Here is a 15,001-nt window from a genome sequence, read left to right on the forward strand (position 1 = left end):
TTCTTCCAGTGATTATCAACCCTGTCTATATCTTTTAGGGGTGTAACAAAATTGATAATACATTTTTCCACTTTAACATATATGCCATTTTTTTACGTTCTCAGGAAATGAGATACAGTATGTTTTTGTTTTCAATTCAGAACACAAATTGTAAGTAAGAAAACGGCATTCAAGGACAGAATTTTGCTTTGTTAATCTAATTCAAAGGATGCAATCCTTAAGACTGCGAATTCTGAAAGGCTCTCATGACTGTGCTGGAAGCACATAAATTGCCTACACTCTAAAACTGAATTAGACATTCTCGGATATTGCATTAACCATTTCTGATTAAACAAACTTTGTACCAGATTATATGTCACATTATATCAATTTACAGTCTGAAGGGATTTGAAAGGACTCTTTACCGAAAATTATTCTCTTGTTATTAGAATCTTACTTAAACAATATAGATTGTAACTCCCTGAAGGAAGAAACAATGTGTCACCAAGCCTTGTGACAGTACTTAAATGAGTAGGAAACAGAGAAAACAGCTGAATTCATGCCTACAGTTTGATACAATTAGGGACCAGGGGACACAACACCTTAATCATGCCCACATAATAACCTGAGTTGAATATACTTTGATAGACACACACCCACACATTCATGTGTGAATCCTTCCAAGGCTGAAATCATCAGTAAAAGGTTTCCCTGTACCACACCAACAATCCATCCTGGAGGCTGAAGTCAGTTTCTAAATGCACACGTCTGGGAATCTTCCCAGAGCCCACCCCCTGCCCTAATATCCAGTTGATCCCCCTCTCAGACCCATGTAACACTGGGCAACAATTTCCAGAAACCCCAAGAGTCTTAGTGACTCTGTGCCTTTTTTCCTGCCTGAAAAAATCAATTTGTCTTTTAAAGTGCATCTGGGATGCTTATCTGGCTACCTCAGCTGCAATACCTCTACGACAGCAGCTCAGCAACTAGTCAGGCACACACCAGTCTCCTCTGCCAGAGTGCAAGGGCCTCAAGGCAGGGCCTGTGTTTACTTCACCTTCATACGACATCCTTTAACAATATGCATGGCACCTCACTTCCTCTCTGACCAGCACCACAGTTGAACTGTTAAATTACTAGAGCCTGAGAACATGTAGGAAAAATTAAAGGGGCCAGCGTTAAGGCATAGCTGGTTAAACTACCCCCTGAGACACCTGTATCCTATATGTGCACTAGTTCATGTTCAAGCTGCTCCACTTCTAATCCAGCTCCCTGCTAATGTGCCTTGGAAAGCAATGGAAGATGACCCAAATGCTTTACACTCTGCCAACCATGTGAGGGATGTGGAAGAAGCTCCTGGCTCCTGGCTTCGGCCCAGTCCAGCCCCAGATATTGTGGCCTTGGGGAATTAATCAGTAGATGGAAGATTTCTCTGCCTCTCCCTCTCTCTCTCAGTAACTCTTTCAAATAAATAAATCTGTAAAAAAAAAGAAAAATTACAGAATCTACTCAATGAAATAAAAACCAAAACACAATAAACCAAATTATTCAGTGGGTTCCCATTACATGAAGGTGTGTATGTATGTAAATACAAATATACATATAAACGTATGTGTTTATATATATGTCTAATATATTAAAAAGAAATCGCACTTCTAGTTCATGGCACTTGCAATGAAAGGCCCAGTTTCTGTGTTGTAAACTAACCAGTGGAAAGATATTCTTTAGGGGCCAGCGCTGTGGCATTGCAGGTAAAGCCGCCAACTGCAATGCTGACATCCCATATGGGTGCTGGTTCTTGTCCTGGCTGCTTCACTTCCAATCCAGCTCTCTGCTATGGCCTGGGAAAGCAGTAGAAGTCCTTGGGCCCCTGCCCCAGCATGGGAAAACCCAGAGGAAGCTCCTGGCTCCTGGCTTCAGATCGCACAGCTCCAGCCATTGTGGCCAACTGGGGAGTGAACCAGCAGATGGAAGACCTCTCTCTCCCTGCCTCTCCTTCTCTCTCTGTGTAACTATGACTTTCAAATTAATAAGTAAGTCTTTAAAAAAGGGAAAGATATTCTTTAGGATACAACTTGAGAAAGTGAAGAGTCACTTATCCCAAGTTGCAGTCTATTTTCTGTTGCTATAACAAAACACCTTGGGCTTGTACTTTATTTAAAAGATTCTTGAGCTCACAGTTTTGAAAGCTCAGAGTCCACATAGCCCAATAGCTCTAGCACGGGCCTCCCTCACATCACATCACAGTGGATGCCATCATGGCAGGAGTGATTGCGGAGGGTGGGGGGGTGAGGGGAGTCACATGTTGAGACAGGGAGGGGTCAGTCCTGCTCCAAAACACCCTCAGGGAAGGAAGCAGGGTACTAGGAGAATGACCTTAGTCTCTTCTGAGGACAACACCCTCAATGCTTCCATCGGGCTCCCCCTGAAAGGTTCCCCCACCTCCCATAGACACACCGGAGGATACTCTTCTATTCAAGGAGTCACACACACCACAGCATCCCACAAGCTCAGAGCCTTCCTCTCTTCTGGTGCTTAGATTTTTGTGACCATTATGAACAATTTGAAGTCAACAAGTACCTATGCCTATTAGAGGCACAACACACCTTCCTAAAAACCAAGAACATCCTAGAAATATTAGCCAACATCACTGCCCTTAATAATAAAAATCTGTGAGACACACAATTTGGGCACAGAAGATACACATGAAGGGAACAAACACGCGACGCACTCAAGCAAATGGCACAAAGCCTGAGGACTGTAAGGAATCTGAGATGCAGACACATGGAACCTTCTTAGAGTGCATTTCTTTAAAGTGGGAGCTTGGGGGTGGGGGGAAGCCACAAGACACAGATGCAATTGATGTAGGGATTTACAGTGGGAAGCCAAAAATACAATACAGCTGGGCGTGGACTTGATCCAACATGCCAAAGCATTCCCTTTATAATATTCACGATAAAAAACATACATAATAGTGAGAAACAAGCATTAATATTTTTGAGGGTCACTCAGTATACAGACAGCGTGTCAAGTTCTCAGTGCTCCAAGATTGTCAGCATGGGCATTTAGCTAGAGCCATGGAACGCCAACAAGACAGCCAGAATCCCTGTGGCAGTAACGTCTGGGCATTCAGGAGGCTGTCATCTACCCCACACCACGCCACACAAATAGGGTCATTTTTGCCTGTGCACTGTGATAGGAAAAGGTTGGAAAGCACTGAGCTAGTAAACAAAGAAATCAAGCCAGTCTCACAGAGAACATCATAATACAGCAATTTAAAAGTGCAGTGATCCAAACCCTAGTATTGCATTAGAATCACAATTGACACTAAATAAAACTAGAAATACCTGAATATTAATCCAGGGCCTCTAAATCTGAAACTTTTTTTTTTTACAAGTGATTCTGATATACAATCCAGTTGAATTATCATTGGTAAGAGAATGACTATGGCAAAGCCTAGGAGCTGTTTACAAAGTTTAACAAGAAAATGGCTCCTTGCGAAACCAAGTGCCCTTCCATGAAGCAGTAATTTTATCATCTGGGAGCTGTTGGAAATGTAGAGTCTCAGATCCTACCCCAGACCCGACTCCTCATCTACATTTTAACAAGCCCCATGAAGTGATTCACACACATTTGTAGAGACACTGTTGCAACACTGGCAGCACACTGGAATCCTGGGCTCTTTCCTCATTACCAGGTCTGGCATGGGGCTGAGTCCAGAGCACTACCAGGGTTGAGGGCACAGACTGAAGAGGAACACGTGACCACTGCCTGCCTGGGTCTCCACACTCAGAGATCCTGATTCAATAGTTCTGTCCTGGGACACAAACCTGCATTCTTAACAAACCCTCTCATGACTTTATACAGCCCAGACTCTCAGAAGCACCACGATGTCAAGAGGTCCAGCGAGCAGAGTAAGACGACAGTACAGGTGTGAGATGAAGAGACGTGTACAGTAGTGACGAAACGGGCCTAATTAGGGAAGGGCAAATACAAACTCAAAAGATTCTTAGAAGGAAGCATGGGCAAAACTTGATGGCTGAAAATAAGGGTTTAAAAAGAGAAAGAATTAAAAGTCAAATTCTTTCTTACCTGGTAAGAAAGACGATCTTAAGAAGAACAATTCCTTAACTTTTTGTATGATTTATAAGTTATTTACTCTATTGGGGTCTGATTTTCACCAAGATTAAATGAAGGGTTTTACTTAGATTTCTATTCCTAGTACTTCATGACCTTGAATAGCACCCAGGGCACTAACGTTTCTCACTTCCTACTTGTAAAGGTAACTACACAGCTATTTTTTTTTAACTTTCTGTTTGCATCTTGATCTTTCTGCTCCCCAAATTACAAAGTCTTAGTAGGTCTGGCCCTTCGGTTTTCTATTTTGAATGGGGGGTGGGGGAGGACAGAATGTATTTCAAATAGGAAAAGAACAAATGCCTCCAATGTATTAATAGAGATAATCAGTCTCAAAGTGAGAAGCAAGGCTGCTTCTCAGAGATACCGACTGAAGAAACCACTGCCCCTAGGAAGGTCTAAAGCCCCCAGTGTCTACAGGACGATTTTAAAGTCGGCTTTAGTTAATCTCGACCTCCTTCATATACTTGGCAGAGCAAAATCATGCTTTACAAGTCTAGTAAAATTAGGAAGTTCTTAATTAGAATGATAATGTCTAACATCTGCTTATCAGCTGCAGATTACAGAGCGCTTTCACACATTAAGCAAAAAGAATCCAGGAGTCCTTTTAAGACAGATATGGTTATTTCCCAGGAGGCCCAAGGCCACATGACTGGAATGCAGCAAGGCCTGGAGGAGAGCCCAGGTTTCTCTGACTCCAAACTCATGCACAAAAATCTTAAATTCATTCAACCAAAAGGATTCATCAGCACACAGAATGAAATGCCTTAGAAATCACAAAACTTCAAGGACAAATGGTTTATTTTAAAGTGAATATATGAAAACAACAGAATTTGGAAAACATATATCATCAGCCCAAACAGAATATATTAAGCTTCTAAACAGAGAAATACTCTAAGTAAATTTTCACATATTTTAAATATTTGTGTATGTACATATATTAAAGCAGGAAATATTTAATACAATTAACCAACATATGTAAATGCAATAAATTCCAACTTCCCATAAAAGTCTTACCCTCAGTTGTGGAACACATATATTTCTAAATCAAACAGCAAAGTATGTTAATTTTCATAAAGTAATGTTCTTACTGAAAAGAAGTATTTCTAAGTTTTAAGAACAAGGGGCTTGGCCAGCACCACAGCTCACTTGGCTAGTCCTCTGCCTGCGGTGCTGGCACCCCAGGTTCTAGTCCCAGTCGGGGTGCCGGATTCTGTCCATGTTGCTCCTCTTCCAGTCCGGCTCTCTGCTGAGGCCCGGGAAGGCAGTGAAGGATGGCCCAAGTGCTTGGGCCCTGCACCTCATGGGAGACCAGGAGGAAGCACCATGCACAGGCAATCTGCAGACCTTTAGCAATCTTGATGGGAAACACGGAGAAACTACATCTTTTCACTAGGTGACAAAGACAGACACACACACACACACACACAGAGTATACATTAAGGCCCATCATGCTCTGCAAGAGATTTTAACAAGTTCATTAAGTAATAATCTTAAGAGTCCGGATTTGCCCCAATATGCAAACTGTCCCTGGATACCACAGTATCTTGCTTATCTTTTAATTTAAATGATTAAGAAAGTTGTGATACTGTTTTGCCTATTGTGCTCTGTTTTTAGAACACAGCTGAACAACTAGATCAAATTTAAAATTTCAGAATTGAATAGCTTTCAAAAAATAATAATAAATGAAAACTGACAGATGGACCATAAAGTTATGCAAACCACAGTGATTCCCAAATAAGCAGAAGCCAACAAAGTAGTGCTCTAGCTAAGCAGTTATCAGGTCTATTAGGTTATCTTCCCATTATATCTTTGATAATTTCCTTAGACTTTAACTCTGAAACCTAAAATTTGACAGATGTGTTTAACAAAGCCAAGAGACCTTAACTTCAAGCCCAAGCTTCACCCACTGATTAATAATGATGTTGGGCCATTGACCTGGTCCTACTTTAGTTTACTAACCAACAAAATTCTGAGAGGTAACCTTATAATCGAAATTTCTAAGGAAATCAGAGACGAAAACATATACATATATATATATAATATATAATATCTGAGAAATAAAGTCTCAGATACAGTGGGGAAAAAAGAGAAGCAAAAATCTTGTAAACATAGTGGGAAACAGCAGGACTCTGCTTGTTACGTAAGTACTTTATGATTAGTATTAAAGCCCAGGAAAATAAGATTCTGCTGTTTGACAACTAGAGCACAAAAAACAATGATTACCGTTAGCAAACAGGAAAACACAGTGCAGAACAAGTAGAGGTTTAGGCAAATTAAGCATAAAGTTATAAATAAAGCTTCACTCTCCTGAATTACAACAATATTCCCAAATTAAAGATTTGTTATGATAGCAACCTTTCAAAAGCAATTTATCAAGTGATTTATAAACTGTCTTCAAGACACAGCTGGTGCTGCTGTACTCTACAGACAAAACTCACCTCCATCCTTGGTCAGTACAGTGATTCACACAGGAACTTCTGTGAGTGATTCGGGTGACAGCTATGCTATTATGTTAACATTTACCACTACAAGAAGTTAAAATTACCAAATGCCATCCCAACACTCATTATGACAGTGATAGTGCAGAAAAACACACCTGACAATGGGCTACCCTGGAAGGAAGTCAAAAACAGGGAGCGATGCCAGACAAACTATTCATTTAAATGCCCCCAGGAAAAAAAAGTCATGGTAATAATGCAGAGAGAACAAAGAAACAGTATCAAAGCACAAAAATATGCTGTAAGTCATAATTTATATATCCTGAAAATTAATTTTTACCATTTATTTCCATCCACTGATTTTTATTTCATTATAAAAGGTCACCCATGGAGAGTGATCTTCCCTATGAAACAAGACTGCTCTTTATGGGATTAGACAACAGCATAAAGGTCAGGACCTAGAAACAGATGGGAGAACACTACAGACTGTCCACTAGAAGAGTGAAGTTCCAAAGGTTAAAGTGTAAGCTTTAAAGGATAAGGGATAAAGTATAAGCTTTTGGCAAAAGATGAACTCGTATAACAAGAAATTAAAAATAATCACATAGAGACAGGCCTTTGGCACAGCAATTAAAGCGTCACTTGGGATGCCCAAGTCACACATCAGAGTGCTTGGATCAAGTTCTGGTTCTGCTCAGGATTCCAACTTCCTGCTAATGTGCACACTGGGTGGCAGCAGGTGATAGCTCAAGTACCTAGGTTCCTCCACCCATGTGAGAGACCAGGAATGAGTTCCTAGTTCCTAGTTTTGGCCAGCCACAATTATTGCAGGCATCTGGTAAGTGAACATCTGATGGGAGATATCCACACACCCCTACTTTACCTACCTCCCCCTCTCCCTCTCTCTCTTTGCCTCTCAAATAAATAATTTTAAATAATAATAAAACCTAAAACTATCATTATAAAAACAAGTAAACCAACAAATAATAAAGCCTGAAGCTACCCCATGTACAGAGGCTTACGCTCTGCATAATGTAAATAGCTCATTAACAAATATTTTGAGACACTGTTACACCTAAGAGGCATTAATGCAATCTAAAAGGGTGTTTAAAACTAGTAACAACTATCAAATCTTAGCAATGTCCAAATATACGTATATATGTTGTAAAAATTTTATCTTCCTGTATTGATGCCATATTACTGACCAACAGACAACTACAAACTAAGAGTACATTATTTACACAAGAATATATTTACACAAACTAAACTCATTACATTTGTTATTTTAGTGCTCATGAGCATTTCATGTCCAGATATCTTCTAAGTGTATCTTTTAATAATACAATATGTTTAGGTCATTTGAAACATTCTTTACTGTCAACCAGATGTCTATTTTAGAGAGGGAAACAACGGTTTCAAACATTGAAGAAATTCTCTAAAATCCTCAATTCCCGTACTGCTCATTGGCTTTCCTGGGAAGTGCCTGTGTGTTCACACAGACACACACTCTCAGCTGGTGCTCAGCTGTGTCTGAGGTTCGTGTGAAAGCAAGCCCACACGTCCTCAGCTTTTCTTGCCCCTTATGCCAGCCCTAACATGCTCTTTCTACTTCTCCCCGGATCTCTGCAGACGATGCCTCCTTTCCTTATTTCCCTTGAAGAAAGAAGAATCATGAAAGCTAACACTGAGCATGAAACATCAGGGTTTTTCAGAACTGGACTCTAGGGCATTTCCTGACCCTATTTAAAGTGAACATTTCCTGTTTTTTTTTTTTTTTTTTTTTTTTTCCTATCTCAACTGCTTGCTTCTTTCCTCCAAAGCACTTAACTAGAATGTGCAATTGTCTCATTTATTTGCCCCCCCTTCTTTCTGGAATGCAGTTTCCATTAAATTTCTGAAGACCTCATATATTGTCACATGGTTTCATGAAGGTGAATCATGTACTCCATTTTATCCCCCAAAACTAGCACCTGTCACAGTATGTAGTCAATAGATGGCAATTAACCTGCTGTGCTAATTTTTTTATTAATTTATTTGACAGATAGAGTTAGACAGTGAGAGAGAGACAGAGAGAAAGGTCTTCCTTCCATTGGTTCACCCCCAAATGGCCGCTACGGCTGGAGCTATGCGGATCCGAAGCCAGGAGCCAGGTGCTTCTCCTGGTCTCCCATGGGGTGCAGGGCCCAAGGACCTGGGCCATCCTCCACTGCACTCCCGGGTCACAGCAGAGAGCCAGACTGGAAGAGGAGCAACTTGGACAGAATCTGGCGCCCCAACAGGGACTAGAACGGGGGGGGGGGGGGGGGGGGGCTGGCACCGCAGGCGGAGGATTAACCAAGTGAGCCACAGTGCGAGCCACAGTGCCAGCCCCGACCTGCTGTGCTATTCTATATGTATCTCATTTATTCTTTGGCATAAGCAGGCAAAGCATTTAAAGTTGACACAGCTAAGGGTGAGAAAGTGATTGCAGAAACCAGATGAAAATGCAGATCAGTACTGAAATGGCTGTGCTGCTCCGACCACACCACACTGCCCCCATCTACTTCCCAATACCTAGACTCTGCCTCCACCTAGTTTCTTACTCCTGCTGCCCCTAAGAAATCACAATGTTCCCATGACAGTCATGTGCCAGAGAATGAAATTCTAGTCGAGGACAGACCACACACACCATAGTGACCCCATAAGATCACATGACCTCGTGACATCGCAGCACAGCCATCTTAGTTTTTGTGCCAGTACTCTCCATCAAGTTTGCAGGATGATGAAATCCCCTCATGATGTACTTCTCAGAAGGCATGTCCATCATCAAGCAACTATACGAGTGTATGAGGGGTCTTCAGAAGGTTCATGTGCATCATGAAATGTATCCTGGGGCACAGTGAGTTAAGCTGTTACCTGCAATGATGGCATACCATGAGTGCCCCACTGCTCCACTTCCGATCAGGCCCCTGTTAATGTGCCTGGGAAAGCAGTGGAAGATGGCCCAAGTACCAAGGCCCCGGCCAGCCACATGGGAGACCCAGGTGAAGCTCCTGGCTTCGGCCTGCCCCAGCCCTGGCTGTTGCACCCATTTCAGGGAGTGAACCAGTGGGTGGAAGCTATCTGTCTCTGTCTCTCTTTAACTCAGCCTTTCAAATAAATAAATAAACCTTTATGTTAAAAAAAAAAAAAAGAGATGTGCATTATGAAAAAACTTCCTGGATTACAAAACATCTTAACAGCAAAATAAACTCTTAATTCCACCTTTCCATAAATTTCTTGAAAAATTCTCTCATGGGGGTTCAAGCCTCCCAGGGCACACATGCCAATATATGGAAGCATTTTGGGTGTCCCACTGGGAAGGTAGGGCTGGCATCTATCAGGTAGAATCAGGGATGCCACTAAACCAGGAGTGCAATGCACAGGACAGCCCCCCCCCACACACACACACACAACAAAGAACCACTCCACTCACACTGCGAGGTTGTGAAGCCCTGCCAATAAAGGACCAGGCTAGAGGAGTGCAGGTGCTCCTGCACCAGGCAGGGAATGAGAACGAGTCCAACAGAGCAGGAGGAGGAGGGGAAAACAAAAAGGTATCTGTTCCATGCTCCGGTTATATGTTTTGTGTTTGCTTTGTAAACACACTAATTTAGTCTTTCACCAGCCGCACTTTGTTTGCATGTTTAACATGTGTATTTTCCACTTCCACAGAGAAAAGCAGCCCTTCCGTTTTCCCTTGAAACACAGAACCCTCTCCAGCTACCCCTCTGTCTTCCCTTTGCTGATAAGGGACATGGTACAAGAAACATGTCATTCTTAAGTCCAACTAAAATAACGGCCTTATCAGATGATAAATGGCAACTGACAGTCCCAGCTCTGGGGAAACAATAGAGATTGGGGAAACTGCAGCCAACTGTTCTGGGTCCCCATTTAAGGAGGGGAGAGGCTTCCACAGTGCCACCGTGGGAATGTCAGCTCAGTGGAAAAGCACACACGCGGCCCTCCATGATCGCCGTCATCGCCTCCACCCCACAGCCACGCTGGGTTGCCCTGATACGCGGCTTGGATCCGGGTGTTTAGAAGTTTCCAGGCGACTCTACAGACAACTGAGATGGAGACCCACTGGTCTAGCCCAGGGCTCGCATTTTACATACACACACACTGAGGCTCAGGAAAGACATATGCTTCGCTCAGATACCCACCTAGTTTGAAACAGACATAGAAACAAAAAACAGTGCTTCTGAGGAAATGTTTTCAAGTTTGGTATCACAACGCTGGACCATGAAGCAAAAACAAGAGGAGGAAATCAGAGCATACTGCACATGACAGGGGTACACACTTTACAGGACACTTTTTTCTAACACATGCACATATGCACTGGCTGGTTTCCACCCATTCTCCTCCCTTCTCTATCCCAGGAGGCTGACCCTATACAGTACCCCACTGTGCCCTTCGCCCAAGGGTTTCCAGCAGGTTTGACCAGTGCAAGGCACTAGTGGGAGAGCAGAGGGTGGATGGAGGGTTTGGGGTCACTCTGACTGACCTCACTCGCACAGCACAGCTCCTGACGAAGCTCTCCTTCTCCACTCAGAGGCGGCGGCACCTTCCCATTGGGGACGGCCCCTGGGTGCCTCACGATCCTCTGTGGGTGCGCTAAACCTGCTCACTCGTCTGGAAATAGCCCATTTATTGCATCTATTTCCTGCTTGAATGCGACCATACATAAATAGGTCAACAGCTATACTAGCACATACAGAATGTCTGGGCTGCATTTTCAGAACTGTGACCAGGTTTAATGTACACAGTATTGTTTACTGTGGGCTGCGGTCAAAATAAGTTTGAGAAACACTGTCAGGTTCTTCCTACACTTTCACTTCCTCTGGCTGATATTCCTGGGCAGGCATTTTGGCTCAGCAGTTAAGACTCTGCTTAGGACAACCACGACCCACTGTGGAGTGCCTAGTGTCCAAGTCCCAGCTGCACTCCTGATTCCAGCTTCCTGCTAATTGCATCCTGGGAAGCAGCAGACAATAGCTGAAATAGCTGGGTCCCAGCCCCTCACACAGGAGACCTGGATTGAGTTCCTGGTTCTGGGCTTAGGCTTGGCTCAGTCCACATTATAGTGTGTATTTGGGGAATAAACCAGAAGATGGGAGATATCCCTTTTGAAGTAAAATAAAAAATATTAAAAATATACCATTTAAGAACCCTTCTTTATGTTTGCTACCATCAGGTTGATATCAAATAAAGAAAAACACACATTTATCAAACAACTCTTAACAATGCCCAACAATGCAAAGCGCCAGCTTGGCGGGCAGTGTCTTCCTTCTAGGGGCTTAGCACCCACAGACTAGATCTCTCATCAGTCTCAACCTTTAACAATATGTACTTCTAACACATAACTTCATGCTACAAAATTTCTTCTTAAAGAGAAATGAAACCATCTTTTGTGCTAGCATAACATTTAGTTGTTATACTTCACCTCTTTGGATCAGGTATCAGTTAACTCTTCATGAACAAAAAAAAGATCCAATGCCTCTCAGTGTGGAAAAGCAAAGAGCTATTTTTAAATCCCACACTAGAGCACTGGACAGTGTCAGCTCAACTCTCACTCATTCTGGGAAGGTTAGAAAAGAAGAAATGAGGCAGCGTTCACAAACGCTAAATTCTGCTCCTCTCTTCACGACCTGAGTTGGTTTTTCTTGGTTTGCTTTGGTGTTTGATGCTTTGGCAAAGCACGATGACAGGGAACAAATATGCATGACATCAGTCTCGAGATGACATACAGGACCAGAGGAAAAACCAATTCCAGGTCTGATCATTTGGCACTGACATCTCTCCAGGTAGCCTGGGGACTCATGTCGATGGTGAGGAAGTCCCCAGGCCTTGGTCTGTCACCCAACCTGGTCACTGAGCAGGATGCAGGCAGAATGGTGGCCTACATTCACTCTTCCTCCTGCAAAAACGCTCCAAGAGGCAAGTCACGCAGTGTCCCAGTATTACAGTACTACGAAGTTGTATGAAGGCACACACACATTAATCCAAGTATGAGCTAGCAATACAAGGCCATCCACAGGAAATGCAATCACAGGAAAAGAAAATATGCCCCCCCCAAAACATGGCAATAGATATTATATCATTCTAGTGTAACCTCCCTGAAGAAGCAATGCCATTCCATAATTTCTGGCAAATTGGTCATTGTGCTTATACTAGCCTTTCAAGAAAAATGCCAACTTCGTGGTCATGAGCTCGCAAGTCGGCATTATGCATTTATTTTTCTAATAACCACTAAGACATGTCAAGTACTCTAGACACAATGCGTCAGTGTAGTCAGTGTATCACCCAGCCCGCTGGGTTCTGCTCCTCAGGGCATCCCGAGGAGGAAGTAGGCACACACTCTACTCCCTACAGCAGAGAAAGGGAGGCTCACAAAGGAGCGAAGTTGAAACTTGAACCGCACTGAACTACTGCGCACGGGCTCCGGAGGCTCTGCTCATCCACTGTCTCATGCTGCCTCCCCAAGGTGACTGCTCCGGCACGCCGGCCAGCGTCTCAGGCTCGCCGCCGACAACACCGTGCAGGTCTAGCCACACTGGGAAAAAACACCGCCTAATAACAGCAGCAAACTTTCTGCCCCGTGCACGTGCACACACACACACACACACACACACACACCGCGAAGGCTGAGCGGCTTCAAGCAATGGCTGGATCGCAGAGAAAGCCAATGCGCTGTGTTCCTTCTGTTCCTCCACCCCTACCGAACCCCCAAACTCTTGGCTAAGGGCACTCCGGGTCAGGAAGGGAATGTGAAAAGCTAGGAAGTGATAAATCACAAGGAATTAAACTAATTCAGCGGCCAAACCCATTGTGGCAACATAGAGAGAGCGCAGCAGCTCAGCGGCTGACTTAGAAAAATGGGGCCTGTTATCCAAACTGGTACACCTTGCCTCCTCGAAGGTCAGTCCGGGAACAATGGAAACCAGACCGGCCCCCGGCCTGCGGACGCTCCAACTTTCTTTCCCTTCGGTGCTTCGGCCCCACCGCCCCGTCGGCGTTAGGCTCCGGGAGGGCAGGGACCCGGTCAGACGCCCGCAGCCCGGCGGGGAGCCGCACAGCCTGCCAAGTGCCGTGCCATCGGGAACCGCACGCAAAGTGCCAGCGGCTGGGGCTGCGGCCGGCACGCAAAAGGCCCGCTACAGTTGCACCGCGAGTTGAGCAACTTTGCAGGACGGGGAACGAGCGCCGGCCCCGAGCTCTGCCGAATCGCTCCCGCCCCCCACCCCCCCACCAAGGCAAAGAAAGCATCCCGCGACCGGGGGGCCGAGGCCCGCGCCCATCCGCCGCGCCGCGGGTCCCGGCCCAGAGCCGCCGGGGGTCGCCGCCAGGGCCGGGCGGCTGCGGATCCCGGGGCCAGCTTCGGAAAGCCGCGACGGACAGCCGACGCGGGGGAGGGGGAGAGGAGGTGAGCCGGTCCCAGGGAAAAAGTCGGAGACGCCGGCAAACTGGCGGGCACCGACCTGCGGGGCTCCGGGCGGGGCGCAGAGCGCGGGGCCCGAGCCTCAAAGTTGCGCGTCCCGGCGGCGCCGCGCGCTCCGGGCTGCTCACCTAGCAGGAGCGTGGTCCAGGTCCGGCCGCGCCCCGCGCGCCGCAGGCCCAGCGCCCCGCGCAGTCCGGCCACCAGGCGCCCCCCGAGGCCGCCCCCGGCGGGCGGCGCGGCGGGCTCGGCGCGGGGCCCCTTCCTGCCCGCGGCGCCCTTGCGCCCCGGGGACGGCGGCGCGCGCTCGGGCCCGGGCTCCCCGGCGCCGAGGTCCGGAGCTCCCCTCAGCGGCGACTGCGAGGCTCGGGGCGGCTGGGGCGGCTTGGGAGCCGCCTCCCGGTGCTTGTTCCGCGCCTGTAGGACCATCTTGGCATAGTCGCGCCCGCTCCTGCGCGCGCCCGGACGGCGGCCGGGGGACAGCGGGGCTGGCGGGGCGGCCGGGCCCCGCTCACTCTCTGGCGGGCGGGCGGAAGGCGGGCCGGCCCTCCGCGCGGGCGGGGAGGCGGGGAGAGCACGAAGGCCGGGCGGCGGCTGCCTGCCTGGCTGGCGGGGCGGCCGGGAGGCGGCGCCGGACTCGCGCGCCCGCCGCCGTTGCCGCCGCTCGGGTTGTCACGGCGACCGCGGAACGCCGGGGGGCGGGGGCGGGGACTCCCTGCGAGCGGCCGCGGCCCCGCCCCCCGGCCCTCCGCGCCGGACGCGCGCGCGCGGAGACGGCCAGCGCGCACGCGCAGACTCCCAGCGCGGGCGGGGCCCGACCTCGCGGCCGCCCGGCGACCCTCTCCTGCTTCGGGGCGCGATGTGGGTTCCGTCGCGGCTGGGGTGCGGACGGCTCTCCGGAAGCAGCCTGGTGGCGGCGTGGGGAAAGCCAGCGCCCTCTCGGGGCGGGCGGCGCGGGTGGAAGTTTGAGAGCCGGGTAAGGCTGCGC

At 46.9% G+C, this 15,001-nt stretch overlaps 1 protein-coding gene across 3 annotated transcripts in view; it reads right to left on the reverse strand.

The window, feature by feature from the left end:
• The window catches only part of DPY19L1 (dpy-19 like C-mannosyltransferase 1), a 107,015-nt gene extending 92,432 nt beyond the window's left edge, over nucleotides 1-14,583 (reverse strand). The window contains exon 1 of one of the 3 annotated variants that reach the window (XM_051852895.2): nucleotides 14,145-14,583. In XM_051852895.2, coding sequence (XP_051708855.1) covers nucleotides 14,145-14,442 — 298 coding nt within the window. In that variant the 5' untranslated portion in view covers nucleotides 14,443-14,583. The remainder of the gene's footprint in view (nucleotides 1-14,144) is intronic. The other 2 variants (XM_051852896.2, XM_070059711.1) reach the window with 2 other exon arrangements.
• Between the last annotated feature and the right edge of the window lie 418 nt (nucleotides 14,584-15,001).

Source organism: Oryctolagus cuniculus, chromosome 16, assembly GCF_964237555.1.
Source record: "Oryctolagus cuniculus chromosome 16, mOryCun1.1, whole genome shotgun sequence".
Classification (NCBI taxonomy): domain Eukaryota; kingdom Metazoa; phylum Chordata; class Mammalia; order Lagomorpha; family Leporidae; genus Oryctolagus; species Oryctolagus cuniculus.